This window comes from Neopsephotus bourkii, unplaced genomic scaffold (assembly GCF_033783945.1).
Source record: "Neopsephotus bourkii isolate Nb327-2 ecotype Australia unplaced genomic scaffold, CSIRO-AGI_Nbou_v1 NB_1511, whole genome shotgun sequence".
NCBI lineage: Eukaryota > Metazoa > Chordata > Aves > Psittaciformes > Psittacidae > Neopsephotus > Neopsephotus bourkii.
In genome coordinates this window covers 4854379-4876754 of record NW_026901987.1, presented here as the reverse complement: position 1 = coordinate 4876754, position 22376 = coordinate 4854379, and the positions used below count along the sequence as shown (strand labels likewise).

Sequence of the window (22376 nt, the reverse complement as noted above, 5' to 3'; positions counted from 1 at the left end):
CTAAACAGCTCACCTGGAGTCAGAGAGAAGTACTGCCTGGATGTAGGCAGAAGGGAGACGCTGTTAGCGCTCAGTGTGCCAGGCAAACATTGTGGAGCTGCAGCTCCACTCCATGTACTGAGAGAAAGCCCAGCTGCAAAACCCCACAGAACTTTCTAACCTGAAAACTACTGGGAAAGGAGATGTTCTGCGTGTACACTGCCCAGCTGGAGGCAGAAATGGTGATAAAGTTCACCTCCCTGTATCACTAACCAGCCCCTTAAAAGCTGCATTTGATCTGGAAACATTGCTCACTGGGCAAAGTCAAACCTGTTACTGTCCAGCAACTGCAGGGTACTGCTGCAGCATATTCTGCACATGGCATCTGCGTGAGCGTCTGTAGGAATTTCATAGGTCTGCCCAGGAAGCACAGTGGCAGGGAATGGATCAGTAGATAAAGCAGAGAAGTGCATAGTACCCATAAATCATAAATAGAGATTTAATTACATGCTTAGTTAATATTTACAAACATCAAAGTTGTTAGATATGTAAATAAAACACAGAAACAAGAGACAGGGGCTGCAGTAGCCAAGCAAAGCCAAAATATAGCAGGTTGGAGTATTTATTGTGAACTGGCATATGTCTGGAGTAGGGAACAGAGACACACTATATAAACTGAAAGAATAAATAAATAAATATTGACATTGTTCTACACCTGTTTAGCCTCTGGAGACCAGTGATTTGTGGGACCATATGTTGGACAAAATGAGACTGTTCGTTGATAATCGTAAATGTGGTGACCCCTTGCAAACTGGATATTAAAAATATTAAGTAAATGGCACATTTTAATTACACAGTAAAGAGGCTGTTCTCCACCATTAAAAGACTGCAGCTGTCAGGAGGAATTGATCATATGACAGAAGGTAACATTTATTTGATAGTAGACCTTGGTAAATGACATCGCAAATGATCTCTAGATTCTCAAACACATTCAGTTGACGCTTGGTTCAGCCAAAAGCTTCAGTGTCTCTTTGTCTTTCAGCTAAGACAATTTTTATCTGTTCCTTATTTACTATAGAGCTATTTTGGTTTTATTTTTGTTTTAATCTGCTTTGCCATATTTAAATGTCAAATGAAGTATTATTAAATGAGAAACTGTAAATGATGGAGTTTGGAATTGGAAGTCAATACATCTGTTATTCTTTTTGCCAAAGGTATCGAGTAAGTTGCATAATTGCCACAGTATTATATCATCTTTGTCAACATAAACAGAGCTTTATATCAGCTTTGAAAGTGCCATTAGTGAACAACTGAGCGTGCGCACTCCAAAGAAGAGCAGCCCAGGAGGAGCTGAGAGTGTTCACAATGCCTTATGAAGTTGCATAAGGAAATGAAGTAGAGACAGGTAGCAAGTAGTCACCAGCAGAAATGCCCAACGCTCTCATGTAAATGCTTCTACATCTGAGGCAAAGGAGAGAAACTGCAGACAGTTTTTGTATCTTCCTTCTTGCCTCCTGTGATCCAACTTTAAGACAAATGTGTGAAGGTAAAGCAGCAGCCCGTGTGGATTGATTCTTCTGATGCAGAGAAACTCTTCTATACACAGGGTTTGATTTTCCCTCCCCTCCACTTCTGATTTTTATGAAGTGAACATTCCTTGTCTTACATTGCACCAATCCTGTGGTGAGGCACTTGCAGAGTCTGAAGGTTGGGGCACGTGAAATAGGGAGCTGGAAGAAAGCATGCTGCTATTCCATTGGAAGCGAAGGGGAGTGTAGGCCCATAGAATACTTCTTCCTTCCCTTCCTTGCTAACATCCAGCACCTGCAAGTCAAAGCACACAAAATATTTCAGGGATCACAGAAGAAAGACGAAACAAATTTGCTGGCACACACCACATGTATTAACCCCAACAGAAAGGTAGTTTCCGCTCATTTTTAGATTGTATTTATGGATCTGGTGATGTACTGGTGTCCTCATCACCCAAATCTTAATGCTAGTCCGGGCACTCAGTAGAACACAAGTGACATTGGATCCTGCTTCCTGGCAGCAGAAAGTGCAGCTGTGAAGTAAGGTACTCTGCAGAGGTGCTACTGTTACCACAGGGCATGAATCATTTGTCAGCTTAGGGGTATATAGGGAGCAAGGGAGCTCTGTGAAAGTCGGAAAGGCCAAATAAATGACAGAAAGAAAATGAAGATGTGTGGAAAAAGTGGATTTTTTTTCTTCCAAAGAGTGCAACCTCAATTTTGCTGTATTGGAAGATAAAAGGGTTAGTTTTGCTGGTTAAAGTCAGGCACACTGCCAACAACTGAGAAGGGACAGCGCACACAGTTCTGCCAAAGCACTCATTATACTTCTTTTCCCTTTAATACATGGATTGTCTCAGCAGGCTGCCAAGTTCACGACCGGTTTGGGGATGTAGACAAATGTCCATTTAAGAAAGCAAGATCCCAGGACCATTTGCACTTGTCACTAAGCAGTATTTAAACCTAGATGCAATACAACAAAATACCTGCTGATTATAAAAGAGCATGTTGGTGGAGTACAGCCACAACCTCAATAATGTGTTATTACTCCATCTGAAGCATTGTATGTCTGCTGATGGTATCCTGAGCCAGACTGAATGACTTTTTCTAATGACAATTATTAGGTATGGTATCCAACAACTTTGTAAAACACAGTTATGCTATGACCAGAACATGGTTTTAACTGCTTATCTATTCTTTACAAACATATGCTAATAAGTGTTTATTATAAGACCAGCAGCTCAACATCTAATACACTGCCTTTTTATGCTAAATCTAACTTGTAGTCTTATGGGACAGTTTGGAGGTGAAATCCTAAAATCCAAAAAGTTGGAAGCTAATAAAAATTTTGTTTATCAGCAAAAGTGCAGAAACTGAGATGTAAACAAGTGTTTCTGTCTGTAACTGCTCAGCTGGTCACAAAGCGATGGCTGTGGTGCAGAGCTGTTTCACTCAAACACTCAGGAAGATAAGAATTCCCAATTTCTGTACAGGAATACCTGAAAGCCATGGATCTGCAGGCAAGCTGCTCTTATACAAGATGAGAAAGCAGAAGAGTTTGTTGGATAACCTATTGCCTACTGCAGGGATCAAAAAATTTCCATTGAAGCTTTGAAGCAGTAAGCGCTAGGGCAGGTTGCAGGCTGACTGAACTTTGACAAAGAACAACTTGTTAACTCTGGCTGCTCTTCAGAAAGGCAACTTGGAGAGGAGAAGAAATGCAAACAGAAGATGTGCTGAAAAAATTGTTAGCCTGTGCTCCATCATTCATTTTTGCAACCCTTTTACTTTTGGAGTTGATTGTTTACCCTGAGACTATACACCCATTATTTTATCCGAACCTTGCCAAAGGAGAGACTCCTCAATCCTGTTTTACTAGAAGATAGTAGAAGAATTGCATCTACTGGCTAATCTGGAAATATTTTTAATATCCGTAGTATTTCCTCTCTCTGTTTATGCAGATTCAGTGGGTGCATGAGAAACAACTTTAATCTCTCCATTTCACATGCATTTTTCTTTTTGAATAACCTCTGTGCAAAATGTGAAATTATTGGAAAAGACTTTAAAAGAAACCTTAATCACTCACCTGGATACATGCCAAAGGCTCATTTGTCCAAATCGAATAGCCACCAACTAAATATATTCTACCATTGTGGACAGCAACTCCAGACTCATTTTGACCTAAAGCAAAAAAAGAAAATAGAAACCACTTTCAGTTTTTAATTAACCCTTTTAACACCAAATGTTGGAGTTCTGTAATAAGATGCAAATGCACCTGGCAGTAATTTGACTGTTTCAGAATTCACAACATGGAAGAGTGAAGGTGAAGCATGAGGTCTGTTCTTTGCTCTCTGCAGGAGCCCCGTATGGTGCTGTCCAGAGAGATACCCCAGAAAAGCAATAAACTGAGGCTGTGCAGGGGACCATCTGCTGCCTCCTCAATGACACAGGTTTCTGTACGTGAGTATTTCCTAGGTGATAGGCAAGCTCCCCACCTGCCTCTCAGCTACTATCACACATGAACATCCAGATAGACACGCAGGCCGAGAGAGCTGAACGCTCCTCACGTTCTGCCCACACCTGTTCACCCCCCTGTTCCTCCAGGTACAAGTATGGTGACAACTGCAGAAGCTGCTGTGCTGCTCATCCCCATAGCAACAGTCTCCTGAACAAGTTTAGAAGTTTTGAAGGATAAATACAGCCTTAAGAAAGTCTGCATTACACAGTGCAATGGCCACATTTACCACCAGTTGCACAGATGCAAAGAAGGGCTTACATGGCTTCTTAAGGTGCAGGTTATATAAAGAACCCATCAGGTTGTATCAGGAGAGGCTACTATCTCACAGCATTTAGTGGTATAAGGTCAGCTCCAGAATGAGGGTGCCTGCAGTGCCAGGGCCTTTGGAGCTGCAAATCAGATGATATCTTTCTCAAAGTCTGTAAATACCTCCAGATAATACAATTAAATAATAAAAATAATGTAAAATAAAAACTGGAAAGCAAAAGGGATATGAAAAACTGTTCTGTTTGACAATGTATAACTCCTTTTTAATTTATGCCTCTCTCCCCAGTGTCCATCAAATATGCTGATTACTAGACCCAGCAACTAAACAACCCTGCTCCACATCCCAGAGATTAAGAAAGCCAATGAAATATTTTACAGAATGAAGTTGCCACTAGAACAGCTTTTCAACCTACCAGGAGGAAAATGACATAAGGTGACTGTCTTATTTGTCAGACATTCATTGCTCTGACATGCTGTTCCTAGCTAGCCTGAGCTTCTAGTTAAGCTCCTACATCCTTTGTATCCTTTTTAGCGGTAGATCTCAGAAATCTATGCAACATGAAACTGAAAAGGATGAAGAGTGAGGAAGGCTCAGTCCTAGGACTCCTGTAGCAGCCAGTAATGTTACTAATTGAGCTCCAATTCTGCTGCACAATAGAATGGCCCCACCATTAATGCTGTCCTGTCCTAGAAATACACCCTTTTCTGCAAAGCTACTCTGGGAATGTTACATGCCTGTCTCTCCCAGGGATTCAAGGTGGTAGTACATCTGGGAATTGTATCAGGGGGCAGAGAAGTTTGGTGGATTGGGTGGCAGGGACAGTGAGTTGCAGTGCTTTGCAAGTTACTGCTGTAACAGTTCTTCCTTCGCAGGTCCTGTATCTAACTGACCTGCTTAGCTCAACCCTGACCTGACAGAATTCCAACAAAGACACCTCCTTTCAGGTAATTCATTAAAAAGGTACCGTTCAGAAATAAGTGGTGGTTAATGGGTTTCAGTAGAAGTTTTGCCCTACAATGTCAGCAGAAAGCACTACAAACCGATGTTATCATGGTAGAGACACTTCTGCCTTTTGTACAATCAAACAGGGAGCTAAACCTGTCACTGCTGGCAAGCTTCTGAAAAATCAAAAATAGGTACTGGTAGTACTATTATTGATGGTTTAATCTTTTTTCTTTTTTAATCTTTTTTAACCCCCCTTTTTGATGGTTTAATTAGATTTATGTACACCTTTTTAAAAATTTAGTCTATGAGGTGGTAAAACAAATGTTTTGTATAACACTGAATGCCAGAACAGTAATCGAGTGTCTTGTTGGCCAGTGATGGTCCCTAAATCTGAAGCAACTGCAGCAAAGTCATGGAGTTCCACATACCAAAGGCATGTAAAGGGACAAGAAATTATGTTTTATTTTAATAGTAGGGATTTTCCCCTTCTGGTGTACAATACTCACCTGTCAACATGTTGAAGCTGCACCGTGTCCACTGGTCAGCATCTATGCTGTAGGAGTCTATGTGCCGAACCAGGATCCGATCGTTGTTGTAGTCAAGATCATTCCCGCCTAACACGTAAAGCTTCCTTTGGACAGCAGCCATGGAGTGATAAACTCTCCTCTGCAACATCGGGCTACGGCTTAACCACTTATTCTGAAAAGAGAAAGACAGAACTCGTCTCAGCACTGTTCAGAAACACACCTATAGTAGTAGTAAAGTAATAGTATCATGTTGCTGGTGTTCCCCTTACCCTTGGCCAGAAATCACGAGCGAATATACTTGTGTTGGTCACATGTTAAACGTGTGTTGGTTATAACGCTGACTACACATACTGGACTTTCAACACATGGTTATGGTTCTCGCATTTATATTCACTAGTTTTGTAGTATTTCTTTCTCTGTAGTTTTTCTCTTTAGCTTATCGGGTTTCAAAGCTTTTTTCCTTCTTTGTAATTCAGCAGTAAATTCTCCTTAAGGAAGACTATTAGATGTCTCCCTTGTATACAGTGCTAAAATTATCTGTACCAACTAGCTCTGTTATGAGAGAAGGGAGATTCTTCTGCCTTTCGTTATTCAGAGGCTTATTTGATCTTATCCTTAGGGAATGAAGCAATCAGGAAAAATAATTTCCTAAAGAATCTTCTCAAATGATTCATGTATTTGGTTTAATGCTAACCCTTTATTTGTGGGCACTTACAAAGTAATGTCTTTTTTGCATATTTTTCTTTTTGGTTAACCATATTCAAGAATTATACCTGTTCAGGGAGGGGTAGGAAGGCACAGAAGAAGAGGGATTAAAGCACGGCATTTTAAACCTAAGAAAACAATTGCTTCTGCTATGCTTACCAAATCAAACAACCTGACAACGGACAAGACTAATTGGTTTAAGTGAAGAAAGTTAAAATCTATGACGAAATTCTTACATGTGTTACATGTGCTACCGCTTTCAGTAACTCAAGGGCCTCTAATACTACTGCCTTTTAACCTCTGCAATATATAGCTATACATTTCAATGTCTAATAGTTGAATATTAGGCATTAATATTTGCATTAGTAGTCCGCTCTCTTAACACCAGGCTATAGACACCATCTGCTTTGCAAAGCCTGCCTGCATCCCCTGATTATATCTTTAGCTTCCTCCACTGCAGTGCCTGCCAGGTGAGCCGCAAAGCACTGCAAAGGCAAAGAAACAGAGGGGCCTGGTGGGGTCATTTCTAATAAGCCGGCGTGTGAATACTAATCAGTGCTGGGGAAGCAGAGGTCACCCCAGCCGGCTTGTTGGCAGGTAGCTGTGTGCTCTGTGGCAGATGGCAGGCATTATCGACTCACCACAAAGGCCTCGCGCAGAAGCAAGCGCTGGTGCTGAATGATAGAGTTATTGAGATTCTGTGCGAGATGCAAGCAGATGTGATGGTTTCCAGTACCCACCGTAAACAATATGCCAGCAGAATTTTTAAGAGGAGCTTGTGTGTACAAACATGGAGCGGACCTCATTTGAAGAATGCGAGTGTACAGTTCCTCCGTAACTCTTTACACGCCAGCTCAGGGTTCTCACTGTCAGCATGACGTGCTGAAGTAGCCCTGCCACTGGTATTTTGGGGTGCAACTTTCATGTCAGCACGTAAAAAATCAAAGCCAAAGATATACACAACAGAGAGTATCTAAACATATGTCCCGCTCATAAGCAAAGTAAGGTTGCTGCTTGTAATTACTACTTGGATTTAGGACAAATCGGCATTTGTATAATCGATGCATAAAACTGCACCTCAAAAAGAAAGAGGCAGGTGTGTCACTGCTTGCTTTCTGCTTCAGGACCTGTACGTTTAGAAAGGCAGTGGGAACCACACAGAAGTATCTCTTGGCACAATCTGGTTCCAAATACAGCAATCAAAGCCCCTATCCTACAATCAGAAAAGTCAATACCCTTCCACGTGGGTGTAAATCAGGCTATGAAACTCTGATTGCAAGCTTAGAACTTTTAATTCCTAATACAAGCAAGAGGGCATAACCATGCCCTAACCCTCTGAATGGTTACTGAGCCATGCTTACCTAATCAAAACACATACATAATGTATGAAATAATCCCTAAAAGATATTTTAGGTGCTTGGGTAATGAAATGATAGGCACCTTTGCAGCCAGCAGAATAAGACATGGCCAGGTAGCATAGTTCTGAAAGTATGCAGAAAACAAAAAGCCTTTATATGAAATTTAAAGCAGAAATGCCAGTGACAAGGAGCAGTTTTGTGATATTGACTTTAAGTATACATTGCCCAGGGCTGCTGGATTACACAAAAAATGAACAAGCAAAATAAATACTGATAAACACAGGGGATTTAAAGCACACTTTTTGTATTTAATAAGATGTTTCTAATGCCTATGGGCTTAAAAAACATAAGAAGTCAGTTTCTCCATTATTCTGTTAAACTCACATATCCGTACAAAGTGGATTTAAAACTTCACTAATTCAAATGGTCATTATTTTTAGCCTTAGAAAATCATTGCATTGATTTGTTAAGAGACCTGACTGAAGCAAAACATATGAGAAAAACACACACACAACACAGATACCCACCTGCTTGGGATCATAGACCATGAGCCTGTTTTGATACTGTGCAGTATTTGTTACTCCTCCTATGAAAGAGTTTATACAGGTTACAATTTTTCACATAAGCAAAATGAGGACCAAGATCAGGTACAGCAAAATAACCAATTCTAGGGCACCTTTGCTGACATAATTACCTTGCATAGCACCACTTATGTTTACATTCCACTGCACTTTTTAATCTGGTTACAAGAGAACAAGTGGCACATTTGTCAAACATCTAGAAATGCAAAATAGCAACAACACCCCCCCCCCCCACTTCTTTTGCAAAGCTAATTCTATGGGCTAAAACTGAGATAAAAATTGATCTGTTTATACGTGACTGTGCATTCAGCTGTTGTCAAGACACAAAGATAAAACCTGTCCCTGTTCAAGCACCTCCTGTATGAAGATAGGATGAGAAAGTTGGGGCTGTTCAGCCTGGAGAAGAGAAGGCTGCGTGGAGACCTCATAGCAGCCTTCCAGTATCTGATGGGGGTCTACAAGGATGCTGGAGAGTGACTCTTCATTAGGGACTGTAGTGATAGGACACCGGGTGATGGGTTAAAACTTAAACAGGGGAAGTTTAGATTGGATATAAGGAAGAAGTTCTTCACTGTAAGGGTGGTGAGGCACTGGAATAGGTTGCCCAGGGAGGTTGTGAATGTTCCATCCCTGGCAGTGTTCAAGGCCAGGTTAGACAGAGCCTTGGGTGATATGGTTTAGTGTAAGGTGTCCCTGCCCATGGCAAGGGGGTTGGAACTTGATGATCTTAAGGTGCTTTCCAACCCTAACTATTCTATGATTCTATGATCCTAAGAAGCACACAGAGTGTGACATCATTTAAAGGAGGAGGAGGTAGGCTTGAGTCTGAGAGAAGGAAGAGGTCAGAGAAGAGCTCTGCCTAACGAGGACCCTGATGTGGGACACTGCTGCCAGCTAGAAAGCATAATGCAAGCCTGTACTACTTTGCTTACTTGAGTATTTGAAGGAAATCCTGTATTATAGAGAGAACATCTCCTGGCTTAATTGTAGACTTAATAGTGGGAGGTTCCTCCGTAGTCACCAGAAGCAACTACCATTGACTTTTGATAATGTTTAAGCAAGATATAAAGCACCACAGAAAAGCCCGGAATAATGTCTGACCCCAGGAAATGCCACAAACCAACTATTTATGCTCAATACAGTATAGGTTTAATGCCCAATCACACTGTTCTCCCTTGGTTTTAAATGGCAAATCTCACTGGTGGAAAAATTCTTCAGACTCAAATCTCTAATCTTCCCTGCGTAAACATGTTCCAGAGGGTGCTCACGCCTCCTGAGGACATGGTGTCACTGCAGCACGGCCACAGGTCCCAGTCCCCTCGCTGTCACCACCCTGGGCCACAAATGACACCTCACCTTTCATCCTCTCAGAAGGGCTGGACATAACCAGGACATGCCAGCGGCTACAAACCAGTGAAATTCATATTGGCAAACTATTTATATTACAGTTTTAACAGCATGTGCTGATGACAGACAAAATCCACAGCAACGAGAAAGGAATTTCATCTGTCATTACGTTTGCTGATGCTCCTCTTTTTGTGAGGACATCCCTTGTTTCAGACAGAGCAGTGGCAGAGTTGCATGCATTCCTGCTGGCTGACCTATGGCCCTCCTTCTGCTGAGGCCATTGGGTCTTTTTCTAGCGTTAGCATGGCTCTGTGCTGGGGAATCCTGACTTTGCTGGCTTTTAGCTACACCTAGCACAGCATTTTGGTTCAGAGTCATACTGTGATTTTGAAGCAACTCCCCATTTGTCACATGTCATTTTAGGCTGTAGGGTGGGACTGGTGTGTATTCAAGTTAAACCAAAAGCTTTGCTTCAGATGTGCACCAGCTGTGCTCCAGTTCCTAATGGGGAGTAAGGATGTGATGGCTTTGTACCAGCTGAGTACTGGGAACATTTGGTCCAGAGAACAAGAGTAAACACAATCCAAAGCAAAAAATGTGAACTGTACATGGAGTAGATAGATAAAGAGAACTCGTCACCAAAGTTTTACCTGCTGATCTGTTTCTACTGGGCTGAGCTACTTGCTAACATGGATGTACCCACTGATCACTGCAAAATTACTTGAATTTGGCCAAGAATCTGATCAATGCATAGTAGAAACTACAGACAAATCTATCCAAGAGTCTTGTCTTCAACCACAGCAGCAGGGAGTAACACTATTGTTTGGGTGCATCTCTGCAAGCACCAGCCTGTACTGGGGCTACACTTGGATAGGAACACAAGCTCCTCAAAGATGCTTACAGGCTAAGAGACAGCTGAGGTGAGATGTACTCTTTCCAAACTGTTTCTATAATACTATGCCACACACTGCCCACCAGAGTTCCTGTGAAGTACACATGCAAGAATACGCATTGGAAAGCAGTGGCTGCTCCCGTGTCTAATCCCACAGTTTGTTATTTGTCTCTGCACTGTTGTGCAGCCTTCACAGTCTTAGCAGCCATCAGCCACATGCACAATACAGTCTTTTCTAATACCTGTTTTGCAATTTGATTTTCTTTTACATGCTTATTTTCACTCCTAGCATATTGTTTAAAAATGAGATGTCAGATTAGTATTTTGAGAAACAAAGATCATAGTTATTTGGGTGGTTACCTCCAGAATGTTAAATTACAGGAGATGCATTGGAAACACAATGCTGGGTCACGTATTTCCATTCAGAAAGGACACCTTAATATGGGGGGAAAAATATGGAGGAAGAAAGAAGTGGCTTGCTTTCTTGTGAAATAATGAAATAATCAAATAAGCAGAAGTATTTGCTCCTCTTCACAAAGAGCCCCTCATATCAAGTACACAGCTTACGTTTTTTTCCCTGCAATATTGCTCATCTGTGGTGTTTTATCATTACATTCCCTTCACATACCGCTCTTCACTTTTAGATTAATCTGCCAAAATGAGATGCTAAGGATTTGCATACAGATTTGACTACACAAAAATAGATCTGGAATTAATAACAGTCTCTATATGTTTTAATTTCTTCTAGACTCGAGTACCCTTGCCTCCAGCAGTATTCTTGGCTTTGAAAGTCATCAAGCTGATTTGTCTGCTCTTAGGTTATGATGCCACATGCTGCTACACTGTCCCCTGCAATCAAAGTGCTCGCAGAGATAGATTCCATGCCTTCCCCTAACAAGTATATTTTATAGATTGGCAGTTTTGATCTCCCCTCCCCAGGGGGATAATCTGCATCTTAACAGGTTTCTATAGATACATCTGTCATTAAATATGCCATCTTATATCTGCATCAATTTTCAAACTCAAGTTCCTCCTAACTTTGAAGTGCTATAGCAAAAGTTTAAAATTTTCTGCCAAAATTCAAATTTAACAAGTCTGCAATGCCCTCTTGAACTATTTTTTTTTTAATTTTTATATACTCCAGGCAGCTGGGAAAGGGTAAAACAAGAGCAGCCTCTTCAAAAATAGGAAAAGGGAAAAAAAAAGTTTCAATGGTACTAAAAATAATACATGTTTTCTCAGTAGACAAAACCGGGGCAATTCCAAGATAATTCCTTAAACTTCTCTGCAGTGTTTTCTATGAGGAAAGGAGGGGAAAAGGCAGGGAGGCATCATAACACTTGAAAAGAAGTATTTAAAAATACAAACTATGCTATTAAATTTGATGTCAAGCACGTGGTAGTAACCCATCAGTTAAAGAAAGGAAAAAAAATGTCTGTCTGGGTAAATGACAGAAAAGTAACAGCTTGGGCAGCCCTTGCTGGGTTTTATAAATGGATTGATGACTGCATCATATGAGCAGCTTGCCTTGAGGACTAGAGTTTCTTGGAGGCAAGGAGCACCCTCAGGACAAGCCCGTGCCTCTCTTGCTCTTACAGACATGACAACATGCTCATGAAAACCCAGCACCCAACATGTGGGCTTACAGTGTTTTTCCACTGCCACAGTCACTGCTCCTCACTCCCTTGCAGGCTATAAACACTGCTTTTGAAGCCTTCCAAGATCTATAACTTCTCAACTCATACAACAGTGCCCTTCTACACAGGGAAGTTGCTGGAAGACTTCAAGATCCACTTTGTCCAGCCCTTTTCCACACATGGAAAATATTTTGGGTTGTTCCAGCCCCCCATCAGCCCACAAACTACACTGAAAAACACCTTCAATAAAAACACTTCCAAAAGAGAAGAGTGTAGATTCAACACCATTTTCCCAATAGAAAACTTATAATCCATATTTATAACATGTAAGACCCCCATATGACTTGAGAAATCTAATTCAGTCCAAAACCCCCAGAAAATCTCACAACTCTCTCTGAAGTCCCCAAGTGCTAGGCTGCCTGCATGAAACAGAGTTCACTGGGAGACATGTAAAACTACATGTTAGCAAAGAGCTCCCATGTGTATTCCTTTCAGCAAATCCAGGGAATACATAGAATCTCATGACATGTACCCCAAGGCACTCTCCTATTTTAAAACAGAAATCTCTTGTCTCTTACATGTCTGTGTGTTAAACACAGGATAATCCTTCCTCAGCATGTAAGCCCACCCTAATGAGTCCCCTGGAAGACGCCATCTCTAATTAACACTGTTTCACCCCAGATGCAATCCAGTTTCAAACAACAGGGACACAAGCCCTAGTCTGCCTGTAGGTAAGTTTTCTCAAATCATTAAAGCCTGACATCTACATTCAATCTAGAAACAATCAATGGCACCAAATCTATAATGTCCATGCTTGAAAGGGTGTGAGAACCATATTATTAAACGGTATAACAATAACAGTCTGAGAGATTTGGTGTTGTTCAGCCTGGAGAAGAGAAGGGAAACCTTATAGCTGCCTTCCAGTATCTAAAGGGGACCTACAAGAAATCTGAAGAGGGACTTTTTATAAGGTTATGTAGTGACAGAAGAAGGGAATGGCTTTAAACTGCAAGAGGGTGGATTTAAATTTAGGAAAAAAAGATCTTCACCAAGAGGGTGGTGAGGCACTGGCACAGGTTGCCCAGTGAAGCTGTGGCTGCCCAATCCCTGGTGGTGCTCAAGGCCAGGCTGGATGGAGCTTTGAGCAACCTGGTCTAGTGGAAGGTGTTCCTGCCCATGGCAGGCGGTTGGAAGTAGATGGACAGGCGGTTGGAAGTAGATGAACTTTAAGATCCCTTAAAACCCAAACCATTCCATGGTTCTGTGAGTCTATGAATTGTAATTATAATCATAAAGAAATACTGTTCTATATACAGACTAAGACTGGGCCACTGAGGCAATTTTAATGTACTACTTAATTCCCCTCTCCTAGTAATTTCTGTGCTAGCCACACTGCAAAACCTGATTTGGTTAGATAGTGCAAATTTCTATTTATTCAAGATTGATTTTTGATAAAAGGTTTTTACAGGCATTTACTGAGAAAAAAAAATTCTTCTCTTCACAACAGCATACTGATAGTGACACTTTTCACCCCAAACCACTTGCTAATTCAGAATATTCTCAAAGAACTATTGATGTGATCTCTATCCTTCCCTTAGTCAAAATCTTCGCTATTAGCGGGAAAGTTGAATTTCCATGTGCAAGTCAGGATGTGATTTCACACATGCTGACACTGTCAGGCAACTTGGACCTCTGCAAAACAACTGAACATTTTGATTCAGAGAGGACTTTTCATGTGCTAATCTCCTGAGCATTTAAAGCAGAGGGGAAGCCTCCTTATCCCCAGCTGCAGGTGCATGAATGGCCCAGAGCTGAAGTGCCTGGCAGAGCGTGCCTGCCCCTCTCTGTCCCCAGGGGCACTACACCTATATGGGAGGAGAAAGGTTAATGTATAGAAAAGTAGGTCTCCAGATTTGCACATGCATGCCATGAAGGATGCAGGGAAATGGGCATAGTTCAAGTTTTAACCCGCATGGAAAATATTTCCCTGCTTTTATAAGGAATGATTGTTAGCAGTGTTGAACTCTAAAGGGTTTGGTGCATTTTGTTTCTCTTTCACTCAAATACTTTGCTTTTCAAGCATGTGGCATACAATTCATTTGTGAAATGGGTCACAGTGTCAGATGTTAACTGGGGCCTGTAAGATTCATTTTTCTATAAAATTTCCAAAACGTCTGCCCAGTGTTCCACTGTTAATATGGAAAAATTATTTGTTGTGGTTTAACTCCAGCCAACAACTAAACCCCACACAGCCGCTTGCTCACTCCCCCGCTGGTGGGATTGGGAAGAGAATCAGAAGAGGAACAGTGAGAAAACTTGCGAGCTGAGATACAGTTTCATAGGTAAAACAAAAGCCATGCATACAAGCAAAGAAAAACAAGGAATTCATTCACCGCTTCCCATGGGCAGGCAGGTGTTCAGCCATCTCCAGGAAAGCAGGGCTCTATCACGTGCAACAGTTACTTGGGAAGACAAAGAGCATCATCCTGAATGTCCCTCCCTTCCTCCACCTTCCCCCAGCTTTATATGCTGAGCACGAGACGGTATGGTATGGGATATCCCTTTGGTCAGTTGGGGTCAGTTGTCCTGGCTGTGTCCCCTCACAACTCCTTGTGCACTCCCAGTCACTCACTGGTGGGGTAGTGTGAGGAGCAGAAAAGGCTTTGACCCTGTTTAAGCATTGCTCAGCAATAACTAAAACATCCCTGTGTTACCAACACTGTTGCCAGTACAAATCCAAAATATACTGGCTACTATGAAGAAAATCAACTCCATCCCAGCCATAACCAGCACATTATTTAAATGAATTCCCATCTTTTTATATATATATATATATATATAAGAAAATGAAATATGATGAGGGCTATGAAAAAAATTATACAAATATAAAAATACGTTCCACAATAAATGGAGCTCAAAAATTCAAGAGCTGAACCCACTTGTTCTGACCAGAGGGTCCAACTAGTTCCAGAGTGCAGAAGACTCCCTCTGAGCCTTCTGGCAGGTTAAAAACCCCAAAGAGATGGTGGCAGCTTAGGAATCCCTCTGTCACCTGGAACATCGGCCACCCATCTCCTATTGCAGGTCCTTAAACCTGTACAGCATTTTGTTTAGCACGTTTCCATGATTTTATGCTCTATAATTTTTTGTTCCTTCTCATACTTGTCCCAAAGGAACAGCAAAGTAAAGCTGAAAATGAATCCCAATAATAGAAACTCCTTAAGTGTAGTCAGCTTTTGATTAGCAGAGCCTTTAGGAGAGAAAGGCACTGATGCTTTGGCTATAAAGTAAATGGCCAATGTGCGGGTCATATTTTTTTACTCTCTACACAAATACAAGGGCTAGAAACTTCTATTATCACTATTTAATTTAGTTACTTACTAAAAATCTGGGCACATTTTCATGGCTACCTTGCCAGCTGGTATTAGCAGACTGACTTTGAGAACTCTCACTGGTGACCTGTATTTCCCAGAAAAAGCAGCAGGGATACAGCTCAGAACCAACCCTAACGCAGACTAATTTTTTAATTAGTTAATTTTAGGCCACATACTTCAAAATTATGTTGCCTCCTGCATTACTGATTATGCTAACACCTCATATTTGATGATGAATAACATTTTTCTTTTCACCAGTAACTACTGATTTTTGAGCAATGAAACATCTCTCAGTAACTATTCCCCTGCCCCTGAATATACACATACAGCAAACTACATTCTGTCCCTAAGCAATTAATTAATAAGAGAAAGCTAGCTACAGTTATTGCATCTCCATCTACTTTCATTTTTAAAATAACTCTTTCTGAATACACAGAAAACAGTTTTCAATCTGTGAGTACATAATTCAGATCAATACCCTACTGACATATTGCATAGTATGGTCACGTACTTCATAATAACCTGTCGAAACCTAGCAACTCAAAACTGCTAAGCATTTTCTCAAAAACTATACAAAGTACAAAGAAAAAGTCCTGTCTATTTTATTCCACTGCTAAAACATTGCTCCTTACTGTGACTTCACAACCAATGTCATGTTTGTAGCATTTTCAAATATAAATCGAACAATACTGGTTGATAAAATATTTTTTGTTGGTTTTCCAAGTTTTAGACAGTTCATCTAATAGCCTTCCACTTACCTCTTCTCCTGATTCTACTGTATTAGAGGCTGTATTAGAGGCATATCCTTGGACACAATACCACACTGCTTCATTATATAAATGTAGATAGTATTTAAACACACAGGGAGGCATGCATTGCACTTACGTAACTGAGCACATTAATTAATCCTCAGCATAATTTTTCATGTACTGAAGCAAGGACCACACTCTGATGGATATTTCCAGTGCTCTTTCAATTATTTTATATGAATATACTTAACACAATTTCTTAAAAAGCCTTGGTTTTCATAAATACACTGACAAACGTAAACCACAAGAGGGAAGGAAAAAAACAGAATCTAGACACAGCATGACAGTAGCATCCATGTGCTTGAATTGCCCATTACAGACAGCACATGTCTCTCTATTGATAAAATAGGAAAGGTACTGGATGAACACAGGGTAATGCTCTGAACACACCCAGCAGGCACCCTAAAGCAGAAACCCTGTTTCTGTACCATACCTGGGTTTCAAAGTCCACCTCGTGCACACTTCAAGGATGAATATGCAGCACAAACTCTGCAAGACTCTTTTAATGCCTGTTGCTGAAGAAAACAGCCCAAAGCACTTGCCAGGGATCGTGGTGGTGATTTTCTGTGTTCTGTCATGCTTTTAATTCCGAAGTCATGATTCATTAGTTTGGGCTATATGCATAAAAATAGAACTTGCTGCCTCCCTATCAATGCTTGGGAATCCATTCCCATAAAGCACTTAATCCATGTGGACAGGAAGGTACACCTGCAGATTACTCCACTAACTTAAATGACATACTTTTAGGAGCACAGTGAAGGCCTAAGTAGCTAACCTAATCTTTCATTCATACACCATCTCTTCACTGGAGTCATCCCAGACCATATTAAAGTCCCCAGAGGATATCTACAATGAAGATGGCAATCAACGAACATTTTCCTCAAGGACTGACCTCATTTACTTATTAACTTCCTTGATAAATATTACAACTTTATAACCTTTCGTGACAGACTCACTAAAAATTGGGTATTCTTCTGTCAAATCTTCTGTAGACAGCATCAAGCTGATTGCAAAGTGACTAATACCAGAAAAGTCACTACAAAGACTGATGACACAACATCCTCAGCTTCCATCAATGTGCACATAAGTTGCACATGCTATGTTGCAAAAGATATGTTGGTTTAAGATTACAAGGCCTAGACTTACATCTCTGTGTGTGCCATAAAGCTACCTATGAAGTCCTGTGCCCTTGTTATGGACAGTCAGAGCCATGCATGATTTCTAACAAAAGTCATCTTGGCTTGTTACAATATCCTGAAGAGCAAGTGGGAGCAATTCATACATCTGCCTTCAAGCAGATTGACACAAGCCAACAAGCACTTAATTCTCCATTTCATTATCAGCAATAAATGTAGTGGTACCAGACCATTTTACAGAAACTCAGTCTTGTTTTTTAGGAAACATACAGACCCTGTCACCTGAAATTTGTTCAAAAGTGCATTATCATTCCAAATCACTGTAATTTTTAAATATCAAATGGAGGTAGCACATACATAGCTTGAAAGACAGAGAGATACCCAGCAGACAAAAAAACCTGTATAGGTATGTTATACTTCTATACTTCTTATAAAGCTTGATAGTATGCTTCCAGGATTAAATTCTTTGAAATACCCAAGTTCTAAGACAAAAGTTATCATGACATATAAACCAAAGAAGATTTATTAGTTTCATTCGAGACAGTATTTTGGTATTTTGCTAGTACCTCAAACTGTGTGAAACGTTTTCTACCTGATATCCAAAGAAGACCATCCACCACATATCCTGCATGGCATGAGAGCGATCGATCAAAGGACTGTACAAAGGTCCACTTGTTCTTCTTGGGGCAATAGCGTTCCACGGTAGGTAAGACCTGACGTAATTCATTCCTGCCCCCTACTGCATAGAGGTACTCATCCACTGCTCCCAGCACAAAGTGTTCCCGACAGTTCTTCATTGGAGCTATCTCAGCCCAAGAGTTAGTGCGGGGGTCATATCGACAGGCAGTTCTCACCGCACAAGTGCGCCCTGTGGAGTGCTCTGCCTCTCCACCAGCTACAAAAAGAAAGTCTCCCATGATAGCAACACAGTGGTGGCTTCTCCCTACAGGCATAGGTGCAAGCTCGCTCCAGTTTGCAATCCCTGCGATATGAACGTTCTCTTGATCTACCGGATTGAAGTAGCGCAATTCCTTCACTTTACAGATTTCACGTTTTTTCCCACCAATAATGTAAAGAGTGTCTGACTGGAAGCGAGGTTTTGTCCTTCTGGTTTGCCAGACTGGCTGTGCATAGACGCTCTGGTGGTAAGCCAAGGCCTCATTAACAAGAGCTGTTGCAGTTTCACTAGCTTGGACAAGAGGATGAGAAAGGGCTACGGTATGCAATGTATCCACATCCATAAGGCCAAAGCGGACATACTGGAGAAGTTCATCCATGTACTGGTAGCGGCAGTTGTGTTCCAACCACCTCACAGCCAGCTAAATGTGGGGGGAAGGAAGGGAAAAACAAGACACCCATTATTTGTGTACAATTCTGTTGAAATTTGGTCTTTTGAAAACTGCTTGCATTCCAAGAGCTGCTGTATACTTGCCTCAGTAGTGACACCTATCAATACAAAAAGCAGTTATGAAAGCATGTAAGTCAACATAGAATGTACTTCCTAAAACTCTACCTATAATATACATAAAAGCATTGTACTGCTCCAGTTCCACTGAAGAATTTCCACAGCATTATCAGATCACAATACTGCTAAGCAATACTTTTCATGCAAACTGTTAGTAATGCTGTAGGAAACTACAAGATCCCAGAATAAAGCTGCAGGAGCAATAACATTAACATAGGGACTATGTGATCACTGGAGACCATGGGCACACTAGAAAGAAAAGAAAGATTACCATTAGATGATTAGAAAGAAAAGCCCTTTCTCCCCTCCATCTTTCATTCTATTTTTGACAAAATTTTGAAGAAATATAATAAAATACATACTGAATCCTTCAATTATTTGTTCCTTCTTAATTTATTTCATTCATAAAGTGGAGAGGGGTGTAAAGAGACCATAAATTAAGCAGGGAAGAGGCTCTACTGGTTGGGACTGACAGGAAGCAGCAAGGAAAGACTCCAAAACTGTTCAGCAATTACAGCTGGTATTAATAGCCAAAACTAAACATAGTTTTTAAATTACATAAAGTATATCAAATCCAACCAGGCTTTGAAGCTAGGAAGGGCCCAAACCATTTCAAGAACTGTTGTATAAGTTATTGAAAATGTCCACTGATGAAGACCACAGAATCACAGAATCCCAAGGGTTGGAAGGGACCTCAGAAGATCATCTAGTCCAACCCCCCTGCAAGAGCAGGGTAACCTAGAGTACATCACACAGGAACTTGTCCAGGCAGGCCTTGAATATCTCCAACGTAGGAGGCTCCACAACCCCCCTGGGCAACCTGTTCCAGTGCTCTGTCACTCTCACAGTAAAGAAGTTTTTCCTAATGTTCACATGGAACCTCCTGTGCTCCAGTTTACACCCATTGCCCCTTGTCCTATCACTGGACATCACTGAAAAAAAACTAGCTCCATCATCCTGACACCCACCCTTTACATATTAGTAAAAATTGATGAGGTCACCCCTCAGTCTCCTCCAAACTAAAGAGACCCAGCTCCCTCAGCCTCTCCTCATAAGGGAGATGTTCCACTCCCTTTATCATCTTTGTGGCTCTGCGCTGGACTCTTTCAAGCAATTCCCTGTCCCTTCCCTTTACTCCCCAGGAGTAAAGAAAGAAGCTAAGAAGGCATTCAGCACTTCTGCCTTCTTTAAATTCTCTGTCTCCAGGGCACCCATTTCGTTCAACAGTGGGCCTATATTGCCTCTTGTGTTAGTTTTATCCGCTATGTATTTGAAAAAGCCCTTTCTATTGTCCTTAACCTGACTTGCAAGATTAAGTTCCAAGGAGGCCTTAGCTGTCCTAATTGCCTCCCTACATCCTCTAACAACTGTCCTCTTTCCATAATCCATAGATTCTCTTTTTCCACATGAGTTTGCCCAGCAATTCCTTGTTTAACCATGCTGGTCTCCTGGCTCCCTTACTCGATTTCCTACCCATTAGGACACTGATCCTGAACTTGGAAGAAGTGGTCCTTAAATGCTGACAAACTGTCTTGAGCCCCTTTACCACCTAATACTCTTTCCCATGAAACTTCCCTTAGCAATTGATTGAAGAGGCCAAAGTTGGCCATTCAGAAATCCAGAACTGTGGCCTTGCTAGGTATTCTATTCCTCCCACACAGGATCCTAAACTCCACCATCTCATGGTCACTGCAGCCCAGGATGCCACTGACCATCACCACTTCAACCAGACCCTCCTTGTTGGTGAGTACTAGATCCAGCAGTGCTCCTCTCCTAGTTGGTTTGTCCACCATTTGCATTAAGAAGTTATCATCAATGCACTGGAGGAACCTCCTAGACTGTGAAGATATCCAGACTTCCTCAGGAAAACCATTCCCACGCTCATCTATCCCCTCAGATTTTCCAGTTTGCTACCTTCCTTTCCTTCTCCATCTTTGATGCATTTTAATGTGTGTGCTGCACTTTCCTCTTCCCTGAATGAAAAAGTATCTCAATCCATCTTGGGTCACCTTTTCTAAACCTCTGCTGCATGGCTCACAGTTCTCTGTCATTGAAAGAAAATGCCCCTCTTTTAAAGTCTGCTTCATAAAACTGGATATGAACTTTCTCTTAGGGCTGTAGTAGTAGCAAATAGATTAGAAGGATCTCTTTGACTGTGACAATCTATTGCCATTCTTGTCTGTACATCACTACGCAAGACTCCTAGTGCACAATGTCATTGCTGCTTCACATTTAAGCTTATGGCTAAGTATTATTCCTACCTCTTTCTTTTTCTGCTGGACTTCCACAAAGTGTTATGCTTTCTCTGTCATTACTGGTTTCTACACTATTTATTTCAGGTCACTGCTCCAATCTGTCAAGATCATTCTCAATCTTAAGTAAAAACTGCATGAACACCATTCCACCTTCTGATTGTCCAAAACCATAAACCCCATATTTTTCTTTCATCCAAGTCATTAACAAAGATGTTGACTAGTTATGGATGAAGACAGACTCCTCTACTTGATACTTTATTTCATCCTGTCAAAGAACTTGTGGAGCAGGAGCTCCTAACTAGCTGTGCAGTAACAACAATTTCAGCTAAAACTTACTGCCCTGTACTGCTCATGGGAATGTCACGAGATGGAGCTGAAGAGAAAGGTTTCTACTACTCATGACTTTCATATATGTGTAGTCTATCAAATCTATCGTTAATTCTGTATTCTGTCAGAGGGAAGCCAACAAACCAAACCCACCTTCTAAGATTCATCTGAAACACTTTTTCTTCACTGTTCTATTCAACCCTTGTGAAACAAAGAACAAGGGCATAAAAAAATGCAACAGTAGTTCAGACAGTTAAATGTATCGAATTTCAAAATGTGCATTAACTATATGTGTTTAGACTTGCTAGTAAAAAAGGTGATAATTAAATACATTTGAAAGTGTTTATGGACTTGAAATCATTGAGCATTATATTCATGTTTTAAGTCCACCAGATCCATGTATCAATTGTCTCTTGCTGAGTGGTTTTAGGCAAGCCCCTACTCCATGCCTTGGGCAGCATGAATCATTCCTCAAAGTCTTCAGAAGCCTTTAGCTCTCATCATTGACTAGACACTTGAAATCAAAGCGAAATTCCAGCTACCTTCATAATGATGAAGACCCTAAATGAATTCATACCAACTGAATGAGGTGTGAGTCGCTATATTAAAAGAGAGCAATTTACAGAACCTGAGTTCTTATCTGTCATCACTTGCATCCAGCAGATTAGTTTCTTTTCCTTATAGTTCATGCCTTCATTCACATCTAAAATGGCATCATGGAAAT

At 41.0% G+C, this 22376-nt stretch overlaps 1 protein-coding gene across 3 annotated transcripts in view; it reads right to left on the bottom strand.

Moving 5' to 3' along the window:
- Positions 1 to 464: 464 nt before the first annotated feature.
- The window catches only part of KLHL32 (kelch like family member 32), a 123001-nt gene continuing 101089 nt past the window's right edge, over positions 465 to 22376 (bottom strand). For 2 of the 3 annotated variants that reach the window (XM_061369843.1, XM_061369844.1), the window contains 5 exons: positions 18198 to 18924; positions 8357 to 8415; positions 5746 to 5938; positions 3595 to 3689; positions 465 to 1803 (listed from right to left, as the gene is read on the bottom strand). In XM_061369843.1, the coding sequence (XP_061225827.1) occupies positions 1642 to 1803; positions 3595 to 3689; positions 5746 to 5938; positions 8357 to 8415; positions 18198 to 18924 (1236 nt within the window). In that variant the 3' untranslated portion in view covers positions 465 to 1641. Of the gene's footprint in view, positions 1804 to 3594; positions 3690 to 5745; positions 5939 to 8356; positions 8416 to 18197; positions 18925 to 22376 lie in introns of those variants that run through there. The other variant, XM_061369845.1, reaches the window with a different exon arrangement.